Genomic DNA, 27,743 nt, shown 5'->3' on the forward strand with positions numbered 1-27,743 from the left:
TCGGAAATGCTGGTTTACAGCGCATGCGCTTGGTATGCCTGAAACCGGCATTTCCAATGTCCCTACAGGTGTATACACAGATTCAATGGTAACTTTCAAAAGGGAATCCGATAACCTTTGCTGTATCCAGTGCGCTCAGCCATTTCTTGATATCATGTGGAGTGAATCGAATTGGCTGAAGACTGGCTTCTGTGATGGTGGGGACCTCGGGAGTAGGCTGATATGGATCATCCATTTGGCACTTCTGGCTGAAGTTGGTTGCAAACGCTCCAGCCTTGTCTTTTGCACTCACGTGCTGGGCTCCACTATCATTGAGAATGGGGATATTCATGGAGCCTCCCCCTCCCGTTAGTTGTTTAATGGTCCACCACCATTCACGACTGGATGTGGCAGGACTGCAGAGCTTTGATCTGATCCGTTGAATGTGGGATCGCTTAGCCCTGTCTATAGCATGCTGCTTCTGCTTTTTAGCATGCATGTAGTCCTGTGTTGCAGCTTCCCCAGGTTGGCACCTCATTTTTAGGTATGCCTGGTGCTGCTCCTGGCATGCTCTTCTACACTCCTTGTTGAACCAGGGTTGGTGGTAATGGTAGAGTGAGGGATATGCCAGGCCATGAGGTTACAGATTGTGGTGGAATACAATTATGCTGCTGCTGATGGCCCACACAGCCTCATGGATGCCCAGTTTTGAGCTACTAGATCTATCCCATTTAGCACGGTGGTAGTGCCAGACAACACGATGGAGGGTGTTCTCAGTGTGAAGACAGGACTTCGTCTCCTCTATGACTGTGCGGTGGTCACTGCTGCCAATGCTGTCATGGACTGATGCACCTGCGACAGGTAGATTGGTGAGGATGAGGTCAAGTAGGTTTTTTTCCTCATGTTGGTTCACTCACCACCTGTTGCAGGCCCAGACTTGCAGTCATGTCCTTCAGGACTCGGCCAGTAGTGGTGCTACCGAGCCACTCTTGGTGATGGACATTGAAGTCCCCCACCCAGAGTTCATTCTGTGCCCTTGCTGCTCTCAGTGCTTCTTCCAAGTGTTGTTCAACATGGAGGAGTACTGATTCATCAGCTGAGGGAGGGCGGTAGGTGGTAATCAGCAGGAGGTTTCCTTGCCCATGCTTGACCTGAAACCATGAGACTTCATGGGGTCCGGAGTCAATATTGAAGACTCCCAGGGCCACTCCTTCCCGACTGTATACCACTACCCCTGGTGGGTCTTTCCTGCCGGTGGGACAGGACATACCCAGGGATGGTGATGGAGGAGTCTGGGACATTGGCTGAAAGGTATGATTCTGTGAGTATGACTATGTCAGGCTGTTGCTTGACTAGTCTGTGGGACAGCTCTCCCAATTTTGGCACAAGTCCCCAGATGTTGGTGAGGAGGAATTTACAGGGTCGACTGGGCTGGGTGTGCCGTTGCTGTATCTGCAGCCGATGCCGGGTGGTCCGTCCGGTTTCATTCTTATTATTGTGTTTCGTAGCAGTTAGTTACAACTGAGTGACTTGCTAGGCCATTTCAGAGGGCAGTTAAGAGTCAACCACATTGCTGTTGGTCTGGAGTCACATATCGGCCAGACCAGGTAAGGACGGCAGATTTCCTTCTCTAAAGGGCATTTGTGAACCAGATGGTTTAATTAACTCAATTTAAATTCCCCAGCTGCCATGGTGGGATTTGAACTCACGTATCTAGATCATTACATTCAGGCCTCTGGATTACTAGCCCAGTGACATTACCACTGCGCTACCGTCCTCCTCAGTGAGGTCATGCAGTCTGATGACAATCCCCTGCTCTTTCTCTGTACCATAGAATCATAGAATGCTTACAGCACAGAAGGAGGCCATTTGGCCCATCGAGCCCGTGCCAGCTCTCTGCAAGAGCACTTCAGCTAGTCCCACTCCCTCGCCCTTTCTCCCAGCCTGCAATTTTTTTTCCTTCAGGTACTTATCCAATTTCCTTTTGAAAGCCACTTTATAGTTTTTAGCTCAGTTACTTTAACCAAACTCCATTACTTTCTGCACTTTAGACAGTGAGGTCTTTAACACTAGATTGCCACCATCCATATTATCTGTTCATGTGTCCATGAAAGACAATGTGCCACATTCGTGACTTGGCACATCAATGTAACCGATATCAGTGCTGGGGAATGGAACATTTGTTTGTTTTAAGCACTCAGTATGGACACCAATCATTCCCAAGCCAGGCACAGCACAGTCAACTGGGCCTTTCCATTGACACCGGCCTTAACAATGTGTCTTAGCCTTAGTGTCTAAGGGGGTTGACCGGTGGCCAACTGGTGGAGCCGGCCATTCTGGTGGCGAAGAGGTGGCCGCAATTTATGAGGCCATGGCCTCATTTGAATGTGACAAATGAGCTGCGGACACCAAGCGGGCATCCTGTTGCAGCTCGTCTCTCTTCGGCAGGTAGATCCTCGGAGAGGGGCAGAAGCAGAGCCAAGGCAGCAGCCCGCAGTCATTTTGTGAAACCAGGAGGTGTATTCTGTGGTTTCCTGATCGGAACACCATTACACTTGGGCAGAACATGCACATCACAAGCTCCGCCCACCTGTCCTTTGAAATGGCAATCAGGGTTCAAACTATGTCATTAGGACCCCGATTTTCATTGGAAAGAGGCCTGCTGCTTGTTTCAGTTGGGCAATTTGGCCCCTCAGTGGTGGGCCCCTGTGAAAGTCGCAGTGGGCCGATAGTCGGGGTTAACGGGGCAGTAAGGTTACCCATCCTATTTTTAGGCCTTCACTGCCCCGTTAACAGCGATTTTCCTGAGTGGAAATTGGCCCCAGGCACTCCCTACTACATCAGTGTGAGTATTTGTATTTCCTACACCTGTCATCCCCAGTGTTCTCCACGTTCTGGAGCCGAAAGGACCTTGTGCTATTTTACGGTGCCACATTGTTGCACCCTTTCTCCACTGAGCCAAAAACTTCCTTTCAAACTTTGACTAGGTCAAAACCTACAGACATTCCAGCTGTACGATGAGCTTGTAGGAATGTCTAGTTCCTATCCAAAGAGTGAGGTCCACTCAGGCGCTTAAACAAAATGAAGTTTAATGGAAACTAACAGGTTTAAACAAGTAACTGCAGGAGAACATCGAGTGTCGGTCTATTCAGTTCGGAGGCTCCACGAGGACTGCTGGTTGGTCCCATGGTTGACGTCATGACGTCATCACGTTCTTCCCGCCAGTGGGGGATCATGTGATGTACGGCGTGACGTCATCGCGTTTACCCGCGCTGTTAAAGTAATCACGCTCTGTACAAGTAAACAGTATAAATAAAGATACAGACTCAGGCTGTAGCTAGCATGTTGTTAAAGGGAATTATATACAAACGATCTGAGTCCTTTAGTGGCTCCGCCACAAGCTACTCAATAACTTTGAAATGCTTCACTAGATCTTAACCAAATGTCTGAAGTGCCTTTCCATCATTAGTCACTCGCTTGCTTTTTGAAAAGGAGTATATTTGGAATGAACAATATGTCCCATTTACTGAACTGTAAGAAATGATACAATAGCAAAATACTGCGGATGCTGTTAATCTGAAACAACAACAGAAAATGCTGGAAATACTCAGCAGGCCAGGCAGCATCCGTGGAAAGAGAAACAGAGTTCACGTTTCAGGTCTGGGACCCTTCATCAGAACTGGAAAAAGCCGGAGATGTAACAGATATTAAGCAGGTGCAGAGACAGGGAGAGGGAGGGGAGGGAGGAATTGAAGGAATATACTGTGCTGAGGTAAGAGGCAGGAAAGATAGAATGTTGCAAATGGGGATGGCAAAATCATGCAGCATGAAAATTGGGAGCAGGGGTTTGAACAGAAAATGCTTAATATCTGTTACAGCTCCAGCTTTTTCCAGTTCTGATGAAGGGTCCCAGACCTGAAACGGTAACTCTGTTTCTCTCTCCACGGATGCTGCCTGGCCTGCTGAGTGTTTCCAGCATTTTCTGTCATGTAAGAAATTGTATCTGTGATCAGCTGAATAAAGAGGGAGTCCTCGGGAAGCAGAGCATCACAGTGCCAAATTCAGGTGCTCAACCTAGTTTTGTATCAGCACAAAATAAGCCTGTCCTGGTTGGGTGAAGCAAACTTGAATAATCAGGTAGCAGACCAATTGTGACATTGCTTTGGTAAAGTTTACTTTCCATTAGTGACTGTCATCTCAATGTAAATGAGAAAGTTGACTGTCTTTAAACAATACAGGGGAAAAATTCAGTATCGCCCCATTTGGGGCGCCATTATCAGCCGTGCGCAAAGTTTAGCGCCTGGCGCTCATTGTCGCCTCCGACGGCAAACTTGGCTTCTATCGCCCCTTGAGGTGATTGGAGCGCTAAATCAAGCGCTTCACACCTGTCTTAAGGCGCAAAGGCCGAGCAGCGAGGCGCTACCTCAGAGTGCTGGTGAAGCAAGGAAGGGCAAATCAAAATAAACCTGCAAAGTGCTGCTCAGTACCCAAAACTCCTTTACACAGCGTTGAATCTCTCCAGAAGTCTCTCTCTCTCTCTCTCTCTCAGAATGCATGGTGCAAAAATGTCACCATCAAAAAAAGGCAGGAAGCGGTCGCCTTTAAATAGCGCTCCCCCAGTCCCTTTCTGACTGCAAAACGCTCCCCTCAACCTGTCGTTGCTAGCGGCAGGCGGTAAGGCAGGGGGCGCCACTCAATATCCGGTCCCGGGCGCTACCGGGGCATTGCACACTCAACTAACGTCATGATCTGCTGGCGCAGAAGATCATGGCGGTAGTGTTTAGCGCCGCCGCGAAATGTCTAGTTAATTTCGCGAGCGGCGCAAATATCGCCGCGCCCGGGCGTTAGTTGCTTTGCGCCCCATTAACGCCCTCTTAAGGCACTAACGGGAGGTGCAAACAACTGCATTTTCCCCCCGAGATGTTTTAAGTGCAAAGCCTGTTAATAAAAGTGCTTTGTGTAATGTTATATTTAACAGCAAATTGTTGTTTTCATTTCAGATCAGACCTGTGGTGGATTAGTACAAGGGCCAAATGGCACAATAGAAAGCCCTGGATTTCCTTATGGCTACCCGAATTATGCGAACTGCACCTGGATTATCATTACCGGAGAACGGAACAGGATACAGCTAGTATTCCAGATCTTCGCTTTAGAAGAAGACTTTGATATTTTATCCATTTACGATGGTCAACCGCAGCAGGGCAATTTGAAAATGAGGTAAGGTGCCATCTGTTTATGAAATAAGCCGACTGACAGCTGCTCCTACAGTTGATGCTCCTCAGCATTTAAACAGTTCGGTGATAGATGTGATCTTTAGCACTTTGTGTGAGCTCATGCACAACTCCTGGTTGTTGCAAGTAATTAGACATCAACCCGTTCTAACTTTAAAGCAAAATAATTTCAGTTTTCAAAACTTAAACTGTATAAAGGATTGAACAAATGCTTAATATTGCTGTTGAAGTTTCTATTATGTTGCATTACGCCTAAACGTTACTTTATTTTTAATGAAGCTTTTCTCATTTTTGGGCAATGTTGCTCTTCTCACCATTTCCTTCTCCTGTAGTCTCCTTGGCCTAGAAATTCAGTTTGGGCCCGCCAGCTCGCTTGCGCCCAGAAGTTACCGCTGCGTGCGGAGCCACTTGCGCTCGCCGGAAATTCAGTTTCAGCGCCCCACGTCGAAGCCAGCCGCTATTCAAGGGTTTCGGTGCCCCCGCTTGGGGTGCTGAAACTGAATATCGGCGCGCTAGGTGCCGCAGCGCCACCCGCTGCGGAGCGGCAGGCTGCGGTACTGCAGGCCTTCCTCCCTCTCTTAAGGGGGAGGTGTCTGCAACAGCGAGATCGCCGCTCGCTAGTGCCGGCAAATGAGCCCGGCACCACGGAGAAGTGTCGGGCTCCCGGAAAACGGCCGGCAATGCCGCGAGGGGGGGGTGGAGGAGGCCGGGGAAGGAGGTGCGGGCAGGCGGCCGCCGAAAAAGCGGCCGGCCGCACATCCGCCTTAACTCGCCCCACTAACGCTACAGTACGGCCCCGTTTTCTGATCGCTGTTTGCGGCCGCTGCGGAAGAGGCGGCCGCAACTCAATATGGCGGTCGGGCCGGTAGCGGGGCGGTAGCGGGGCACTGCGCACACCGATGATGTCATCGGTGGCAGCGCAGCGCTACTGGCTAACGCCGCCATTACCGCAGCGCTGAATATCGACAAAAGCTCAGCAAGTAGCGCAAAAGCCCTCTTTGGGCGAAAACTGGGCGCAAAGCCTACTGAATTTCTAGCCCAATGTGCCATCTCTTCCCTGGCCAAGAGGACAGGCTGAAGGTTTGTTCTGAAGCCTCAGCCAATGTCACTCGAGTGCCAAACACTTGGTCACACACAGAGTAGCTTGAGGCAACTGATTCTCTGGTTTTCTCGGTGGGACGTGCTGGTCTCCCCATATCACGACACAGTAACGCTCAGACATGAACTGTGTGGGGAATTGTAGGCTCCAATCCAAGTCTTGCCATTCCATGGTGCTGTGTGTTTAATCCCTTAAAACAATTGATCGTAATGCCCGCTTTATATCTCATTAGTTGTATTTGTAGTTTACTTTGTGGGCTTCTTGGCAGATAAAGCGAAAATCTCCATTTTTGTGTAACAACAAAATATAACTGTAAACAGTGTTAAAGCCAGAATCGTCATATGACAGCTGTTTCACAAACAGTGTTACAACTGAAGATTTTTGATCAGCAACCACAGTCTTTAAATTAGAAATCCGGGAACTGATGGAGGATAAATCTGGTTATAAGGGGCACTGTAGTATATTCGTTTTAGTAGTATTGACAGTAGCAGCAATGATAGATTCCCTCCTGAGAAAGGAATATGTTCTGCCATTGGTCCAGTTTGTGTAATGTGGTCAGTAAAATGTTGGCAACGGAATAATTTGTAAATGATGCACACTGGAAGGAAACAATGTTTTATATTCTGCTCGGGGGTTTATCACGGAACAATGTTTCTACGAGGAATTACAACAAAACCTTTATAGAAAGAACATCTGTCTGTATTGACCTTCTAATGATAGGTACAACAATATACTAACAATTATGACTTTGACTAATGTTAAAAGGGCCAATTGCAGAATTCCCCTATTTTAATGACATTACTGCTATCCCTTTGCAAATAATTTATATTGTCCCTCCCTGGCGTACCAGTGGTCGTTTTTCATATTTAATTACGTGGCTGTTGGAAGAAAAAAAGCTGAAGTCAGAAGCACAGCTGACGTTTGCTGTAGACATCTTTATCTGTGATTAATTGGAATATGGTTGGATTAGGGATATTGCTGAACTGATGCTGGTGGTCTTGGAAAAACTGGTGATCTCGGAAAAAACATAAGGAACAACTTAATGTAAAACAAAAGCTGGAAATGCACAACATGCCAGCTAATGCCTGAAAGAAAAAGATAGGTCTGCGTATTGAATGGGACCCCCCCCCCCCCCCCCACAGCGGACGAATACCCTTTAATGAGCTGAACAAACGGAGGGGAGGGCACAATAGGTACAGGTGAAGAGTTCAACTAAGTTAACTACAGTACTTTCACAAATAGATAGTTAAAGCATTTCACGGACTTTTAAATGTTAGAAAGAGGTATGAAGTGTTAAGATCATATCAATCAAGATAGATTCTTGTTTGGGTAAGGGATATGGAGCTAAAGAGTGTAAATGAAGTTGCGGCACAGACTGGCTATGATCTGATTGAATGGCGGAACATGCTCGAGGGGATGACTGGCCTACTCCTGTTCCTATGTTCAATCAGGCATATAAGAAGGCAAAGATCAACCATGAGCCAATCATGGCTTCAAATTAGGAAGAAAAGCATCAGCGCGAGGAAGGGAGAACCCAGCAGGACCATGAGCAATATGATGTTCCACTTTCATGATAGTTGCTGGCCCATATTCTTCTAATGTTGCCGTTGACAAATTCCTTTTTGTAGAAGGTGTTTTAGAAGTAGAAGCAGATGCAGCAGCTGTTACAAAGTCAGACCTTGCCTTAGTTATTCTCTCAGGTACAGTAATGCGGGTCACTCCAATAAACAGTCTAAACACATGTTTAGGTGGGCATCTGTATTGTCCAATGTCTAGCTATACGGTAGTGTAATCCAGGTGTATAACAATAAGATCCTCTTGTGAAATGGACTGGATCCAGTGTCTTTCTCATGTTCACCTCTTCAAACTTTTTGAAGGCAGACTCAAATACACTTGGTAGGGCAAGACCACACTTGGTAGGATATGCATTGTTAAACTGCTTTTATTTCACAGACAGCAAGTGAGCATACAGAGTAACAATTATGATCGGACTCACTTGATTCAATCAGTGCAACTGTCTTTGTGTGATAATACAAAATTACGAACATTCGATGCATCCCTTCATCAAGTGGTCATCTTGATTGACTTTAAACAAAATAACTTCCAACTACTCTCCTGCATTCCATCGGAGTCAGGGCAAAAGTTTTGGTAGCTTTCCGTTTAAAAACCTGACTTTGTACTGTATGTGTTTCTGTCCCCTTTTTTTTTTATCTTACTGTGTTCACAACCAGTGGGCAAGGCCTGTGCCAGACATCCCTGGTTGACCGCCTGGGATCAGGGATTTCCTAACATCATGAGAGTGAGACGTTCGTCCATGACTGAGACAGCCGTATTATTTTCTGCCTCTGGGGGAGACAACTTCGATGCTTAGCTTATGAGCATTTTAACCATCTTTCAGCTCTTTTTAATAAACTTGCGTGCATATGTTTTGTTTTAAAAAGCCCTGACATTTAAGTGTAACTCTTTTCCAAATGGTCAAAAATCCTGGAACATAATTGTAGGAAATGAAAATGTGAAGCGATTGTATGTGAGTAGCAGAAAGTTGAGAAGTTGCCATAAAAAAAATATATGCATGATGATTCCATTACAAAAGAAGAGGCTTGCCTGCACCCTCAGTATAATTATAATAATTAAAAACCAAAGTACATACACACAATTAAGCACAGCATTATTGTGGAAAATGTCTACTGTGTGGAGGCTGTGTGCAACCCCTGACAACGAGGTTGAAAGCAGTGAGCTCAATTGTGTAATAAGAAGGAGCAGGAGTGAGTTCAGCAAACCTATTAGCAGTGCCTAAAAAAAAGAGGTGAGAGCTGAACAAAAATAACACAAATATGATGGTTGTAAATGTACTTAATGCCGAGAGAAATCACTGTAAACTTAAAGTCATTTGCTGAAAGTGTGAATTCCATTACTCTAATGGAATTTACTGCACTCAGAGCAGCCGATCATTGAACAATGTGGTAGTGATTTGTTCAAGAAGCATGGAATGGTCCATCATTCTTTGAATCAAATAACATGAGAGAAAGTGTGGAACAAGCACTTTGCACAATCAGTTTAATGTGTCCTTGTTGTGGACTCCATCCTGCTTATTTAGTCTTTTAAGGGAAAGCTTTGCAAAAATATCCACCTGTGCCTCAAAACTTGACGTTCCCCAGTATTTCAATCTGGCCAGTGAGATATCAGTGCTCCCAGCACACACATGCACTTGAGGTTCACGGAATCTTTGATCATTTGTTCCAATTCGGGTTGGATTTTTATAGAACCATCTTCTCAGTAAACAGTGTAACCGCAGCTCCTGCCAGTAGAGCTTGAATTCGACATTCGGAAGCTGCACCTTTTATGTATTCTGCCCTTACAGAGAGATGTACCCGAGAAGCAGAATCTGCTGACTGGATATAATGGCCCGTAATTACCGATGGGAGGCTTCCTGCGTGCGGATACCTCCTATCGGAAAAAAATCTATGCTCTTACCTGAGGGCTCCCGAGGTCCGGACACTTATGATCCTGGGCCAGTCCACAGTGAAAATGCATAGGGCCCACCTGTAGTGTATGTAACCTGTACCACCTTAAGAGGATACCTTAAGGTGATGGACTACTTTCTGATGGCTCCTGTACATTGTAGTACCGGTGGTGACCACACCGGTATATAAACCCTGTGGAGCAAAGTGTATTTCAGTTCAGCCCTAACCCTCAGTTACTAAAGACCTGTTTAAGTATTCTGTAGTCTGTGTCCAGTTATTCAGCATAACTACATTTGAAAGCACAGACTCAACAGTGGTGACGAGTCTGATCGTACCTAGCGGCAGTTTTGCATCCAAGGAAGCTTCGTCCTCAGAACGGGCGTCGAAAAGGGGCATCCGCCCTCAACATCCTGCTGAGCACTGCATCGCACGGGAGGCCATCGGGAGCCCGGGTTGGTTTGCTGGCCACGAAGTCCACCATCAGCAACAGGCAGTGATCATCCCTTCTACGACAGCGGCGGGTAAGCCCGATCGAGCGGCACGGAGGGGAAGTCGGCCGAGTTGTCAGTGGGAGAAGGGGAGGGAAAACGAAGAAAAGGGCGGAGAACACGACCGCAGCCGGTGTCAGGGGCCGGACTGCAATCGGGGCAGAGACGCGCAGCAGCCAGAAAAGCGTTGATGTCCACGAGGACCGCGGGAGTGGCGGGGAACAAGAGCAGCAGCGTCGGGGGAAATAAAGGACCGCTGGGAGGCGAGAACGGCAACAGCGCGGTAATCGCCATTTTTAGTCGGCGGGGGAAGAAGACAAGCGCGGGAAAAGCCGCCAAGCGCGGGAAGCCGCCATTTTGAAAAATAAAATAAAATAAAGGAAACTCAACAAGGATGCCAAAAACGGGTAACATCACTGCTTTTGATAGCGATGTGGAAGATTGGGCCACTTATGTGGAACGCGTTGAAGTTTACTGTACAGCGAATGAGGTACCGGTGGATAAGAAAGCACTAACCCTATTAAACTCGATGGGTGCGAAGACGTACGGGTTATTAAGGCACCTTGTAACACCAGATAAACCGGTAGGAAAGAGTTTCACGGATATTGTTACTATCCTGCAAGAGCATTTAAACCCCACACCGCTGCTGATAGTGGAACGATTTAAATTTTACAAAAGAATTCAACTTAAAGAGGAAAGCAACGCTGAATTCTTAATCGAACTGCGCAAGTTATCAAAGTACTGTCAGTTCGGTACAGGACTAGCAGATGCTCTGAGAGATAAGTTTGTGTGTGGGCTACTAAGGGAAGGAACCCAGAAGCGACTGCTAGAGGAAAAAGATCTTACGCTGGACAAAGCTTTCAGCATTGCAGCATCGCACGAGGCAGCAGCACGAGGCAGCAGCACGAGGCACTGCAGAAATGCAGCAAAGGCCATTGGAATTCAGCACCAATGAAATGGCATTGGGTGCAGTAAAGTGCTATCGTTGCGGAAGGACAACGCATGACCAGAACCAGTGCTGGTTCAAAGATAAAGAATGCAGGCAATGTGGCAAACTTGGTCACATAGCGAGAGTATGCCGGTCAGGAAAGAAGACTAGCAGCAAAAAGTCACCGCAGGAGAAGTACAAAAAAGTACACAAGGTGACAGAGAACAGTTCGGATGAACAGAAGACGGATTCAGACTCCAGCAGTAAGGAACTGGGTTGTCTAAAAATACATAATGTGGGTAACACAGCAGACCACCAAACTATCTGGGTCATGCTTCGGATAGCAGGAGTCCAAGTGAAGATGGAATTGGACACTGGATCGGCATTGACGGTCATGAATAAGCAAGATTACAAAAGGTTATTCTCACACATTCCCCTGAGGGATACGGAGACTGTATTGAAAACATACACGGGGCAAAGAGTATACCCCATCGGAAAGATAAAGGTAAAAGTGGTCTACAATGGTAAAGAAAGTCAGGAAATGGACTTGTATGTGTTACCTGAGGGAGGTCCGCCACTACTGGGACGGGAATGGATCCGGAGAATAAATGTGGACTGGCGTTCCTTACAAGCACTAACTGTAGATTCCTGTAAAGAGGACGACGTCAAACCTAAACGACTGTCCAAAATATTGGACGATGCTAAGGAGGTGTTCCAACAGGGACTGGGAACACTGAAAGGAATTACGGCAAACATCAAGGTTGAAGAACATGCAAACCCAAAATTTTTCAAAGCCAGACCGGTACCTTATGCGATACGACCTGCTGTGGAAGCAGAGCTGGAAGGGCTAGAACGTTCAGGAGTACTGTCAAAGGTGGACTGGAGCGAATGGGCCACACCCATTGTTCCCGTCATGAAGCGTTCGTTGAGCAACAAGCCGGGGGAACCTGGGAAGGTTCGCATCTGTGGCGATTTCAAGATCACTGTTAATCCGGTTCTTCACACGGTGCAATATCCGCTTCCGCGGATTGAGGATATCTTCACTTCGCTGTCTGGCGGGAAACACTTCACCAAGATAGACCTGGCGCAGGCGTACCTACAGATGGAAGTTGATGAAGCGTCACGCCAGTATCTCACGATCAACCGATATAAGGGCTTATATCGGTATAATAGACTGGTTTTTGGAGTGGCATCGGCTCCAGCGATTTGGCAAAGGGCCATGGAGCAGGTATTGCAGGGAATTCCAGGCACTCAATGCTACCTGGACGACATTCTGATTACAGGAGATGATGATAAGGAGCACCTCGCGAATTTGGAACAGGTGCTCACCAGATTGAAAGAATATGGACTCAGAGTTAATCGCCAGAAATGTGAGTTCTTTCAGAAGCGAATCTCGTACTGCAGCCACGTCATTGACCAGGAGGGGCTTCATAAGTCACCTGACAAGATCGAAACTGTTGTGAAAGCTCCCGCTCCGGAAAATGTATCCCAGTTGAGGTCGTTCCTTGGGTTGATTAACTATTACCACAAGTTTCTTCCAAATTTATCCACGGTGTTACACCCGCTGAACGCTCTTTTGCAAATGGGAGTACCATGGAAGTGGAGTGAGGACTGTAAGCGGGCTTTTCAAAAAAGCAAGGCACTGATCACCTCTAAGGAAGTGTTGGCTCACTTTAACCCAACGCTGCCTATTCGCTTAGCTTGTGATGCTTCTCCATATGGTATCGGGGCAGTGCTCTCACATAAGTTGCCAAATGGCTTGGAAAGGCCAGTCGCGTTCGCATCCAGATCATTGACCTCCGCAGAGCGCAACTATGCTCAGATAGATAGGGAGGCTCTCAGCCTCGTGTGGGGAGTTAAGAAATTTAACCATTACCTGCAAGGCCAAAAGTTTACGCTGCTGACAGATCACCAGCCGTTGGTTTCCATTTTTAACCCTAAGAAGGGTGTTCCGGTTATGACGGCGCAGAGGCTTCAGAGATGGTCCCTTTTCCTAGGGGCACATCAATATGATATCGAATTCAAAGGTACAAAGCAACATGGTAATGCTGATGGGCTGTCGCGCCTGCCACTACCTACAGTGGAAGAGGCACCGGCAGTTGACCCTGTCGAGATATTTCACTCGACCATCATTGAATGCTTACCAGTCACCAATGCAAGTATTGAGAGAGAGACCCGAAACGACCCGACACTGTCTCGGGTCTACGATTTGACAGTGAAGGGATGGCCAGCACATGGCGAACAACTGTTACCTGCATTCTCAGCCAGACGAGAACAGCTGTCCGTCTGTCAAGGAACATTGATGTATGGAACAAGGGTGATTATTCCTCCTAAGTTAAGGGAGAGAGTTCTGAAGGAACTGCATGAAGGTCATCTGGGGGGAGTCAAGATGAAAAGCCTTGCTAGGGCTTATGTGTGGTGGCCAGGTATCGACAAACAAATAAATAGAGGATCTGACTAAAAGATGCTCAGGGTGCCAAAAAGTTCAAAACGCACCTCCAATTGCACCGCTGCATCCGTGGGAATGGCCTTCAACCCCATGGCAACGTGTGCATATCGACTTTGCAGGTCCATTCATGGATTCCATGTTTTTGATAGCGGTAGACGCACATTCTAAATGGCCAGAAGTGATTAAGATGTCGACCACTACCTCTGAAAAGACGATCCCAGTTCTAAGAACCATATTTGCAAGGAATGGGTTGCCGGAACAAATATGTTCAGACAACGGGCCACAGTTCGTGTCAGAAGAATTCCAGAAATTCATGAAAAAGAATGGGGTGAAACACTATACATCTGCCCCATATCATCCGGCTACCAATGGGTTGGCCGAGAGATTTGTACAAACGTTCAAAAAGGCGATAAAGGCCATGAGCAAAGACCATATTCCACTACAACACAAGGTGGACAATTTCCTGATGGCATATCGAAACGCCACGCATGCAGTGACAAATCAAAGCCCTGCCATAATGTTCTATAACAGGAGGTTGCGGTCCCGGTTGGATTTGTTGAAACCCAATGTGCGTAGGGAAGTCGAAAACAAGCAATTCCAGCACGTAAATAACAAGGCCACTCGGAGTTTCGAAATAGGACAACCAGTGTTGGCCAGGGACTATAGGAATGATAAATGGCAATCCGGAACAATTCGTGCCCGACAAGGACCCTTGATGTACACGGTAGACGTTGGTGAGAACGTAATACGACATCATGCTGACCAACTTGTGGAATCGAGAACAAGGGTCGACCCCATGTCTACGGCAGAGACACCAGTTGAAGAAGTTATTGAGCCTGTAGCATCTACCTCAGACTCGAACGTACATGATGATGTTCAATCCATAGGAGATCAAATGGATGAGTCACCCCAGCAACGAGAACCAGAGACCCCTGAAAGGCGTTATCCGGCCCGGATCAGGAGGCCTCCTCAGAGACTGAATCTTTGAACAGTTTTGTGTGAAAGTTGTATATATGTTATCCATGTTATGTTTAAATTGGGGTGTACACTGTTAAGCTAAAAGGGGAGGAATTGTAGTGTATGTAACCTGTACCACCTTAAGAGGATACCTTAAGGTGATGGACTACTTTCTGATGGCTCCTGTACATTGTAGTACCGGTGGTGACCACACCGGTATATAAACCCTGTGGAGCAAAGTGTATTTCAGTTCAGCCCTGACCCTCAGTTACTAAAGACCTGTTTAAGTATTCTGTACTGTGTCCAGTTATTCAGCATAACTACATTTGAAAGCACAGACTCAACACCACCTATCCCAGGAGCGCATGCAGTTCACAAGCATCCCTGGGATCTCGTGGGCCAGGCCAGCCAATAGGAGAAGGAAATCTCCCTTCATACTTTTGACAGATAGACCCGTCAAAAGTATGAATGGAGATCACCCCAAAAAGACACTAAAACATTAAATAAATGTTTTAAAAAAAACCATCACGTTTTTAAAATGAGTTAAAATTACATTAAGTTAAATATTTCAAACAAAAATTAAATTTTTTGAAAAAAATAATTAAAGATTTTTACAGGGCTAAAAATAAACGTAATTTTTTTTAAAGTATTTTAAATTATAAATGAGTGAAATTTTTTTTTTTTTTACATTTTTCAACTCTTATGCTGGTGAATTAATTAAAATTAAAACATTTTTTCCACAGGTTTATTATTTTTAAATACTTTAAAGCAAGGTAAGTTTATTTTTAGCCCCGTTAGAAAATAAAATTATTTTTTTCAAAAATTTAAATTATTGCTTAAAATAGTTATTTCATGTAATTTATAGTTTATTTTAAAAATGTGATTAAAAAAAAAAATTATTTGAAGATTTAGTGCTATTTTGGGGCCGTAGTATTTATAAGTCTTGACAGCACTTCCTGTCAGACTTATGAATGGAGCATTCCCTGCTCCGATTGGCTCCCCATGGCCCACGTGATCCCAGGGGATGCATCGAACTAACTGCGCCCCTGGGATACGCAAGCACTGCGCGCCGGCAGCTGGAGCAGGCCCCGGATCGGAATTTCACGGGGGCCCACAGCTCAACGGCTGGCGCACAAGGTAAGTGCAGGTCGGGGGCTTACACCCGCGGGAAGCCCCCGACCCGAATTTCTGGGCCGGTAAAGCCACAGGTATCCAATACGACTTCAATCACTGGTGTGGGGCTTGAACCCATGACCTTCTGAGCTAAAGCTCATATAAATATATAATGAAAACATTATTATGCCTATTCCACAGTGAAAGTAGACAAATCATAGAATGTTACAGTACACAAACAAAACATTTGGCCCAACAAAATCTGTGCCAGTGTTTTTCTCCACTTGAGCCATCTTTTTTAATCTCGCTTGCTTGCTTGTTCTTCATACTCCATAATTTTCAAGGAACTAAATCCCTTTTTAAAGGAACTTGTTTCCTTTTTAAAAGAAAAAAAAGGACTCTGCTTCAACAAAGGTTTGTGGCAGAGAATTCTACATTCTAACCGCCTTTTGTGAAGAGGATTTTTTTCTAACCTCCCCTTTCATTGTTTTTGTGATTGTCTTAAATTTGTGCTTTTTTATTAAAATCTCACCAACCAGTGGAAATGATCTGACAATATTAAAAATTACAGTGCTTCGTAATCTTGAAGACCCCTATCATCTTCTCAGCTCCAGTGGCACAGCCCTTACTTCTCAAGTCTGTCTTCGTGACTGGAACACCTCACAATATACTAGACTATTACACAAAGCAGTCTATAGAGATACAAACACAATTCACACAATTCCATAAAGCAAACAATAAAACAAACCACGTTGATCTGGTCAAAAAAGACTCTCTACTTTTCAATTAACGGAATAAGCAATTCACTCTTTGTGACAATCAGGTTTACTTATATTCATCCCTGTAACGTTCAATCTCATTCCTAACGATATTTATCCATCTTCATTTTGCAAGTTGATTGAATCATGAACTGCTCAAATCATACTTGGGGTACGTTGATTTTGCACTAATGTCTTCTAGTTCTATGTTCACAGCCAATATTAAATATCAATTCACATCAACATTATCTACGCTTCTGATTTGCATAATGTCTTCTCAATCTTCTGCAGTGAATACATGTTTGTTTCTGTCAACTTCTCTTCATAATACGCAGTTCAGTCTCCTGGAATCATAGGGCTAGATCTTGCCAGCCCTGGGGAGGCGGGTTTGGAGGTGGGACAGCCGGGAAAATGGTAGAATCTGGGGGCGGGTGCCCATCCTGCCCCCAACCCACCTCCATGCCATCTTCCCGGGAGGCGGTAGCCGACCCACGCCGGGTCCCATCTCCTGGAGGCGGGAAGGGGACTACAGCCACTTAACTGCCTTTTAACAGGTAGTTAACAGGCAGTTAAGAGGATTATCCCCATTTTACCCACAAAAAGTGCAGGCTTCATGAAGGCTGCGAACCCCGCCAGGGTCAGCAGGGCGGGCAGTGGGTCTGCGAGGGTTGGAGGGGTGCAAAAGTGCGCTGTGAAGGTAAGCGATGGGTGCAAGTGTGGAGAGGTGAGTATGTGAGGTGAGTGGAAAGTGATAGAAAATGTTTACTTACCTTTGTTTCTTCCTGCAGGCTTCAACAGTTGGGGATGCGGAGAGTCTCACATCTCACGGGCAGAGATTACAGATGGCTGCTGCATTCTCCAATGCAACAACCATCTAATTTCTGCTCACAAAAGAGGTTTGATGAGTCTTGAATATAAGGACTCATCAAACAACAGAGAATGTCAGTGTTTGACAGCTTCACAGAGCTGTCAAATGATGACAATTCATCTGTCAAAAATATTGCCCCACCAGTGATCTATACAAAGTTATAATAATGTCTTTTCAAACATATCAATTATCTTTGACACCCATAATGTTGGGTTCGTTTTATTGATAACAGCCCCAGTTGAAAAGCACGCTGGCCAACAGTCGCACCAAAGTACTTTTTATCTTTTTTCTTATGTACACTCTTGTACTTTCTTCAGTGAGTGAGTGGTGGGTACCACAGGGCATTGCTCTTTTGATTTCACACAATCTGGCCATCTTGATTACATATTTTTATTAATTATTTTTGTTAAAAATCAGTTTAGATAGGCCAAATCCTCCTGACATTCTGGTGTTGTTGCTTTTTAATGGGAGACACTTGTATGTATTCCCTGGCCTACATTACAGTAAGACCCCTTTATTGTATTGTTTCCTATGACTGGTGGACACTGCATGGAAGTTTTGTTTTGATTGACCTCCAAGCTTACTGTTTTGATGTTGTTTCCCCTCCCCACTCTTGTTTGGAATTAGTTTTGCTCAGCCAGCCCTCCCCAAAATGTTTAATGATGCTGCTTTTTTAAAGGGAAGAACTTATGTCCCATTGGGGGTACAGGCCCGGTACAAAATATAATCCCTCTGTTCAGTACTGCTTCCTCGTGTTTTGAGCTATAGTTAATGTCTGAGTGACTCCTGAGTAGCAACATGTGGTTTCTCTTCTTCTTTTCTCTTAGGCAGTCCCTCAATACCGAGGATGACTTCCTTCCACACTAAAAATGAGTTCTCAGGTGACTGATGAGTCCAATGCGGGACCTACAGTCTTTGTCACAGGTGGGGCAGACGGTGGTAAAGGGGGCGGGTGGGTGGGGTGCTTGGGTTGACGAGCGCTCCTTCCGCTGTTTGCGCTTGGCTTCCGCTTGCTCCCGGCGAAGAGACTCGAGGTGTTCGGCGCCTTCCCGGATGCTTCTCCTCCACTTTGTGCGGTCTTGGGCCAGGGATTCCCAGGTGTCGGTGGGGATGTTACACTTTTTCAAGGAGGCTTTGAGGGTGTCCTTGAAGCGTTTCCTCTGCCCACCTGGGGCTCTCTTGCCGTGTCGGCGCTCCGAGTAGAGCGCTTGTTTTGGGAGTCTCGTATCGGGCATGCGGATGATGTGGCCCGTCCATCGGAGCTGATCGAGCGTGGTCAAAGTTTCGATGCTATGGATATTGGTCTGAGCGAGAACACTGATGTTGGTGCGCCTATCCTGCCAATGGATTCGCAGGATCTTGTGGAGACAGCGTTGGTGGTTTCTACCCTTTTTACCGTTTCACTGAGCACCTTCCATGTGGGCACCGTGTGGAAAGTTGTGTAATTTTCTCAGATTTTGCCATTTTCATTTGATTTTGTTATTTTACTTCGATTGTGTTTTGTTTAGTTAAGTCAATTTCAGAAGCCCACTCTGCCTTGAAGTTTATGCTTTTTAAAATACAAAATGGTTTACCGTTGGCGTTACAATAGCACTGATTAGAAAATGTAGGCCTGTCTTCAGGTGAGGGAAAAAAGTTGGTAAGAAAAGAAAAATCAATACGACAGAGCCTGACGATGGCCCTGTGGCTTTTACTGCGGGAAGAGGGTGATAGAAATATTTCCAAGAAGGTGGTAGAATTTGTCAAGTGAGCGTTGAAGGGGAGTAGCTGCCTGCAGATTCCATCTCCACGGAAACTAAGGGCAGTCGTGAAACAGCAGGGGCTGATAACAGAGCAGGCCTACAATGCTGACGATACCAAACGGCATGGTAGCAGCCCTGAACAGCATGCTGCGGGAAGCATCCATTAGACCGCCAGTGAAATAAGGATCACAGATTGTTAATAAATCAACAAGGTGATTGAAGCCTGTGAACGTGCTGCTTTTAATAGGTGGCTTAAATGAGCGCTTGGATGAGCAAAGATTTATTTGAAAATTGGTTTCAATTTTCCGTTGCTTCTGAGCTCTTATCAAGTTGTGCTGAAGTGTATGAGAAAGCCAAAGGCTGCTAAGTAGGCACAGCTGTTTTCGTAGCATTCCCAGTGTTACTGAAAGCTATTTGTCAGGGCTAGAGAGCCCTCTGTTTTACTAGCGGACTGACACCGCTGCGATGAATGCGGCAGCAGAATCAGGTGGGGTAAGAAAGTGGTGCAAACCTCCGCAAGAGGACGCTGCTGCTGCTGCTGCAAAAAAAAAGTCAGAGAGCCTGGAGTTTGCCCCGGTGTTAATGAAAACACATCCCGCAAAAACTTTTATTAATATCCTCACCGGCTCACCTACTTTACCTCACAATAGCTCCTGGTGCGGTCAGAGTTTGGTTGCATCCCCGTGCCTCTCTGCCTCTCCACCAAAGACGCATCTGTCTCCCAAGCTGTCTCCTGGTTTCTCCTGACATGCCGAGAGTCAGTGTTTTCGGACCCAGTGCCCACCAGTCTGCGTTTGTCAATAAAAATCAACATGGAGTTAAACTTCTCACAATTTTCTGAGGCTGCCCACGAGCCAGCACCGCTCAATCTTCTGCGCATATATTACTGGGCTTCATGGCTCCTGCCTCCGATCCATATATTGATTTTTTTTTTTCTTGAAGGATAAGAGTAGAATATTCCAAGTGGATTTAATGTTTAAAAATTATGTGACTCTTATTGCTCAACTGGGAGCATGACTGAGGCAGCTCGGCGGGATAACCTTTCCAGAATAATCTTTATTTTCCATGAAAAAATATAATGATGTTGGACTCCAAATGCTGCAAAAATTGCACCAAATCTCAGGGCCAATGGTCATTTTGGCCCTGTCCCTGCCCGCATAAGTGCAGTGGAGTGGATGCCAGTGGGCTCCACTTCTGAGCCTGCCACAATATTTGGGGTCAGGATGGGGGCGGGGGGGGTCTAACGATTGGTATGCTCTCAGTGAGCACTCATGCTGCTGTGGGTGCATCTTGGGCACTCGCTATGGGGGTGTGGTGGGGGTGGGGGTGGGAGGTGGGAAGGAGGGGGGACAAGAAATGCAGTGACTGTTCATTCACTCCCTGGCCAACAAGCACCACCACGTCTGATTTGCTTTTGGATTTGCTTGCGCACAGAGGGCGTGAAATGATGCATTGCTGTGTGCTTTATTTCTGAGCTGGGATTTCCATTGAGCTGCAGGCAGCAGCGTAAACAGGATGAAGAAGCCTTGATTAGATCTTTGGATCCCTTCCTGATGGTTGTCCATAAACATTGTCCAAAATGGCTGTCCATAAACAAAGCCAAAGCTTCCTGGATTTGGACCTCAAAGCATGTGTAGCAGCAATGGAAGCATTCATGAGAAATACTCCTCCTGCTCTGTCAATGGCCTGCATTACTGTGGTTGCCACTGCAGTTGATATTAATGTTGTTGTCTGCAGAATATTAGATTGAAGTGCAGACAAACGTTCATCCACCTCCTTCACTAACATAGTAAATATAGGGATCAAGGGATATGGGGAGAAGGCAGGGACAGGGTACTGAGTTTGGATGATCAGCCATGATCTCATTGAATGGCGGAGCAGGCTCGAGGGGCCGAATGGCCTACTCCTGCTCCTATCTTCTATGTTTCTATGTCTATGTTTCTATGTTTCTAAAGCTTCTCAACGTAGTCAATGGCCCAGAATTTGCTGGAGCAGGGCGTGTCAGGCCGTGCCATGTGAGTTAGACTTTATCCTGCACCCGCCAGCTCAAAAGTGTTTTGCCCTGTAAGTTGCTGGAAGTGCGAGCTGATAACATCATGGCGACGGCAACGGGCATCTGGGACCTTAGTGAATGACCGGACCAACAGTCTATCTCTTTAATCAATGAGATGTAAGGATTGAGAAATACGCAGAGGGAGGACTGAGAAGGAGGGTGAATTAGAGTGGGTGAATTCAATGTCAATCAGGTATAGAAAGAGAAATAAAAAGAGGGAAAGAAGGATTGAATTAAGAGAGAGAGAGAAAAGAGACAGAAAGGAAAAGTAAGAATTTTTTTTCATTTGACATTTAAAAAATCTCCAACAACAATTCCCAACCTGAAAGAATGAGACTCCGTGCTTTTAATTGTTCCCTGTTGCCTTGCACCATCATCCCTTTTGTTATTTAAACATGCCTACCCTCCACCCTACCATAGTCTTTTCCCTTATTGTTCTTTCCCTGCCACCTTTTCCCTGGCTCTGTACTTGCTTAAATGCTGTTCATCTCTAACATTGCCCAGTTCTGATGAAAGGTCAATGACCTGAAAAATTGGGAGTAATTTTAACCTTACAATCTGGGAGGGAAACCCACAGGATGGGTGGGTCACTGGGTTTACACCCTGGCCATTGTTATGGCGAGTAAAATCGGGCGGGGTGTAAAACCAACGTTGCACCCGATCCCGTCAGCTTCCTGATGGGCGGGTTAGGATAAATTGCCCCCATTAACTCTGTTTCTCTCTCCACAAATGCTGCCTGCTTGCTGAGTGTTTCCTGCATTTTCTGTTTGCATTATTAAAGTTGTGTTGTGATTGCTGACTGGTCTCCTTTCACTTCAGTTATCAAATTTGGATTGTTGGAAATTAAAGCAGAAAAGGTGTATGCACTGTCCATCCTGATTTTGGTTCATCCTATTTCTGCAGAATAAGGATAATTAACATTTATTCTTCAAAAGAGAAAAATATGGCCCTTCATAGTCTAGTTGCATATTTGCATATTGTAGTAAAAGTCCAGGGTGCCCTAACATGAATATTTAATAACAAAAACACAACACTGGAGAGTGTGGTGATTTTACTGTCACTCTTCAGATAGTAAGAGGCGTGAAAATATCATCTCCTGTGACATGCCATTCCAAATTGGGGTGGAATATTGCTGTTCATCTCTAGGATCAAGCCCGAAGTAAAACCACCCAAATCTATGGCACATTTTGCCACAAGAGAGAAATTGGAACTTAAAACGCCATGCATGAGTAATTGTCCTGCTTTTCAATTTCTCTTTTCTTTTGCTAAAAATGTAGGCCTCCTCTACAAGACTGTGTTGGCTCACAGCCACAGCGCTGGAGCCTCAGCTTGAATTTCAGACTTGGCCAACAGTCACACAATTGAGAGAGGTACAGTTTCTCATTTCATGGCCAGGCTATCAAGATGAAAACTGCCTACTCTGTGCAACCTAACTCTAACCCCTGGGGGGCGCTAACGGGGTGCAAAGCCCCTAGCGCCTGGGTACAGCACCGCTAACGCCTCCCGTGAAATTCAGCAGGAGGATAGTGGCGGTGGTAGCCGGTAGTGCACCATGGCGCTGCGCTGCCGGCGATGATGTCATGTCCCTATGCAACACCCCGGCTGCAACCTTTGGTTGTGCCCCCTGACCCATCGCCGGATGATATGTCCGACAGGGTCAGGGTGGTGCATTTGCAGCTGCAGTGGCGCAAGTTAAAGGGCAGGTGTCGGGCGACCATTTTTTTTTGGCCAACTTCCAGCACCTGCCCTCTTCCCCTTTTTACTTCGGGGTGCCGGCCGTGATTGCTCAGCCCGGCACTCCTCTTGAGTGCTGGGCTGTTTTCCTGGCACCCCGCTCCCCGGTGGTCCAGCAGGGCTCTGGTGCATGCAGCGCTAGGCCCCTCCCCTTTAATCAGGGGAGGGAGGCCTGCAATTACACAGCACTACGTGCCGACGTGCTTGGCGCTGTTGCACGTAGCACCATGGAATTCACCGGTAGCGTCCCAAGAAGGAGGGGGAGCGCTTCCAGTAGCGCCCTGCCTCCTGCTTGGGGTGCTACCACTGAATTTACGGCGCAGGGGTGCTAAGTTTTTTGGGGCGCTAACCCGACGAAGTTAGCGGGCGCCACGGAATTTCTCCCCCATAAACACTTATTTTATTGAAGTGGTGGCCTCTTCATAAAGGCGATGCTCAGGCCATCTCACCAGAACTCCTGACTAATTTGAAGCCTGCATATAGAAATGGGCTGTTTTTAAACTAGATTTCCTGTAATTTACTTCAAATGGAATATGTAATCTTGTTGATTTCCATCTCAGAATTGTACACAGTGCATCTTAAACGTGCACCATTGTTATAAATAGAAGCATTAGAAGTAACAAACATTAATCATAGAGTAATCAACATCTATTCATTTCACAGCTTTGGAAAGTGTTGATGTGAAGAGGTGATAAACAGCAGCTGTTTGGAATTAACAACTGTGAAAGCCAATCCCTTAGTATTTCAGTGGCGTGGTTGTTGAAGCCAGGCCCTTTGTTTTTAGGGAATGATTTTTGGATTGGAGATGTAGAGTGCAAGTTTAGACTTGCACGTTTTCACCATATCACTAACCATCATAATAGTGCTGTTTCCTTATGAGGCTCAGTATTCCCACATTCTTTTTCAAGGCTATTCCATCAAGCACTTCTCTGCCTGAGGCCACCTAGATCATTGTTCTCCTTTTCAGGTCACTGAAACCACTACTTCCTCCATTTTGAGGGCCATCTAGGTTACTGCTTTCCCCCAGAGACCATCAAGACTCTTGGGGCTGGATTTTCATTCAGGAGTCGGGTTGGAGGTGGGACTACAACTTTCGGGGTTGTAGTCCCACCTCCATCGAGATGCGGCCAATCCACGCGATTTTAACTTGATTGACCTTGTTGACCTCAGCAGGCCAATTAAGGGCCACCCGGCAACAGGTGGCGTCACAGACTGAAATTTCATCTGTCAAGAGGTTTTGACAGATGAAATATCAGCGTTTCACAGCTGTTTGAAGCTGTCAAACACTGACAGTCTTACTTCTAACATGAGTCCTTCTCCACAGACTCAGTTAGAAATCTCTCCTTCACAGAAAGCTGCAGGCTGTCACTTTTGACAATTCGCCGCCATTCTGCTTTCTGTGCCGGTGAGATGAGGGACTCCCGAGACCTAAAGGAAGGAAGGCTGAAAAGGTAAGAAAATGCATGTAAAACTTATTTAATCACTTTAGACACACAAAACACACTTACCTTTGCACTCATGCACACATCACTCACCTGAACACCGACATCTCGACCCCTCCAAGTCCTTCAGCCCGACAGCCCACCTCCTCTAACTTGGCGTGGTTTGGAGCCATCGGGAATCCCATACTTCAACCTTCAAAATAGGGATTAGGCCAAAAACTGCCTGTTAACTACTTGTTAACAGGCAATTAATTGGCACTAATCCCCTTCCCGCCTCGGGTAGGCGGGTCCCAGTGCGGGTCAGGTACCCGCCTCCTGTGAAACTGGCATGGAGGCGGGTTTGGGTGCGGGATGGGGTCGGGACCCCCGTTTTCGGAAGCCAACAAGCCCTGCAGATGTCTCCCTAACGTTGAACAAACACCACTCCTTGCATGAGGTTCTCCCCCACAAATCTGTCAACAAAACTATATATGGTGAATAAATTGACTATGCGTTACAGTGTAAATTTTGTATGGTTCCTTTTGTAAGGTGACTTTTCATAAACCTGATCTGTAAATTTAGAACCTATCCACACACTCTGACAGAATGGTTATTCCCCCATTATCCAAAGATTAGGAGGATTCAAGAGGGCCTGTGCCATTTCCAGTGAGCAAATTACAGTCGCAAGATTATTTACTGGAGAATTAGGCACTGGGGGCAAAGCCTTGCAAAACGGAACCTTCAAACTCAAGTAGTACCAAATTAAAAAGCATTTCATTCGATAAATGATCAGTAAGAACAAGTGGTGCAACGGGTTAGAACAGCACTGGGAGCTGGGCTGATAGCTTTGAGCCAACAAAAAACCTTTTCAAAGAAAAGAGCTGTTCCCATCTCTGAAATGGATGGTCGAAACAGGAGGGCAATAGAAGAAAGTTAAGTAAAAGAAAGAAGGAAGAAGAAAGAAAGACTTTTGTGCAGAGACAGAGGGACCTGGGAGTTAATGTGCATAGGTCCCTGAAGGTTGCAGGACATATTGAGAGAGTAATTAACAAAGCATATGGGATCTTGGGCTTCATAAATAGAGGTATTGAGTACAAAAGTAGAGAAGTTATGCTGAACCTTTATAAAGCGCCGGTTAGGCCACAGCTGGAGTATTGCGTCCAGTTCTGGTCACCACACTTTAGGGAGGATGTGAATGCACTTGAGAGGGTGCAGAGCAGATTTACCAGAATGGTTCTGGGGATGAGGGATCTTAGCTACAAGGACAGGTTGGAGAAGCTGGATTTGTTTTCATTAGAGCAAAGGAGGTTGAGGGGTGATTTGATAGAGGTGTACAAGATCCTGACGGGTTTGGATATGCTAGACGGGGAAAGGCTATTCCCACTAGTTGATGGTACAAGGACTAGGGGACACAGATTTAAGGTTTTCGGCAAGAGATATGGGGGGATTTGAGGAAAAACTTTTTTACGCAGCGAGTGGTGATGACCTGGAACTCGCTGCTGACGGAAGTGGTGAAAGCGGAGACACTCAGGCCTAGAAATTGGGTTGGGGCGCCAAAGTGGCGCAAAAGTCGGCGGAGCGCAGGATTTAGCGCAGCGATCGGAGTGATGCCAATCGTCAGATATTCAATTTCATTGCCCCTCGAGGGACACGGGCGAGGCTCGAGGCGCTCCGCGTCCCTCTTAGGGCGCTGAAACTGATTATCGCAGCGCAACGTGCCGCAGCGCCACACGCTGCGGCACGGCACGCTGCGGTACTGCAGGCCTTCCTCCCACTGTTAAGGGGGAGGTGCCTGCAACAGCGCGAGCCCCGATCGCGAGTGCCGGCAAATGAGCCCGGCACCAAGGAGAAGTGCCAGGCTCTCGGGAAACAGCCGGCAATGCCGCGGGGGGGGGGGGGGCGGGGGAGTTAGGAGGCCGGGGACGGAGGCGCTGGCAGGCGGCCGCCCCGCACCTCCACCTTAACTTGCGCCGCTGCCGGCACAGTAAGGCCCCGTGAACCGGGCGCGGGTAGCGAGCGGCGCAACTGCGGCGTTCGCTACCAAATATCGCGAACGGGGCACGAATGGGGCGCTGCGCACACCGATGACGTCATCAGTGGCGGCGCAGCGCAAATGCCTAACGCCACCATTAGCGCCCCAACTGAATATCGCCGGAGACGCAGCCAGTGGCGCTACAGCCACTGACTGCCTCTTTAGGCGCTAACAGGTGGCGCTACTCACCCAATTTCTCCCCCTCAGTGTTTTCAAGGGGAGACTGGACAGGCACTTGTAGGGCTACGGGGATGGAGCGGGGGAATGAGACTGACTGGATTGCTGTACAGAGAGCCGGCACGGACTCGATGGGCTGAATGGCCTCCTTCTGTGCCGTTATGACTCTATGATTCTATGACTCTATGACTTACATTTATATAGCACCTTTCACAACCACCGGACGTCTTAAAGCGCTTTACAATCAATGAAGTACTTTTTTGGAGTGCAGTCACTGTTGTAAAGTGGGAAAGGTTTATATAAAAAAAAACTCAAAAGGGGGTAAGAAAATCGAATAAAGGTAATATTCAAAGTTAAATTTTAAAAAACGACCGAGAAAATAGGTGAAAAGAAGGACGACAAAGGGAGATGATTTCCTCCGTGTGGTATCAGTAATTAAATTGTAGAGCTGCTCTTTATAGTTTGCTTCACATATCCCACAGAAATCGTTCCCCAAATGAACATAGGCAAATAGTTTGTTATTTTTAGGTAAAATGTATTTTAGGTGTTTAATGTTATAGTTTGGGATTAATATTGGAGTCATGAAGACATTCTTAATGTTGAGCAGCTTTATTGTTTTCAGTATCACAGTGTGTAACCTGAAAATAAAGAAAAGTGGTGGGCTCGAGGAGATATGAGTTTCCCTGAACCTGCTGGCAGTCCAAGGGTTAATTTCTTCTCCATACATCCATACTATAAATAGAAAACACGATTGGGATCATGCGTTATCTGGATAAATATCCAGCATGTTCCCGAAATATATCTCTGCTTCCCCTGTTGGCCACAGACGAATGTACAGATTATGGGCTGGAGTTTGGAGGCGGGTCCGTTGTTAAAATAGCAAAGATTGACAGCGGGTAGGAAACCCACCGTCAACCCACCTCCACGCGAGTCTCCCAGGTGTCGGGTCTGTCAGCGGAGACAATTTATATTATTAAATGGCTTGTTAACAGCCAATTTAATGCTATTTTGAGCCTACTTTGTAATTTTACATGCTCCCCCACGTGTTACCCGCTGCTCGGGGAACATGCCAGCTCACCCTGGCGTGAGTTGAGCCTGCTTTGATTTATCTGATAACCTGACAGCTGCAGAAGTGGTATAAAGGATGCCATGTTGCAGCTGTTCAGTTTCAGAGCTCAGAAACTGTTGGTTAATGCATTTGTAAGACATATAGAGATTTCTTTAGCTTGCAAGTGTTTAGAGCCAACTAT

The 27,743-nt window shown here is 46.4% G+C and overlaps 1 protein-coding gene across 1 annotated transcript in view; it reads left to right on the plus strand.

Moving 5' to 3' along the window:
* Window positions 1-27,743, plus strand: part of csmd1a (CUB and Sushi multiple domains 1a) — a 717,376-nt gene that overhangs the window by 307,406 nt on the left and 382,227 nt on the right. The window contains exon 2 of the mRNA XM_085997430.1: window positions 4,980-5,196. Coding sequence (XP_085853556.1) covers window positions 4,980-5,196 — 217 coding nt within the window. The remainder of the gene's footprint in view (window positions 1-4,979; window positions 5,197-27,743) is intronic.

Source organism: Somniosus microcephalus, chromosome 9 (assembly GCF_052327205.1).
Source record: "Somniosus microcephalus isolate GS21.2 chromosome 9, FLI_Smic_1.0, whole genome shotgun sequence".
Taxonomy (NCBI): Eukaryota; Metazoa; Chordata; class Chondrichthyes; order Squaliformes; family Somniosidae; genus Somniosus; species Somniosus microcephalus.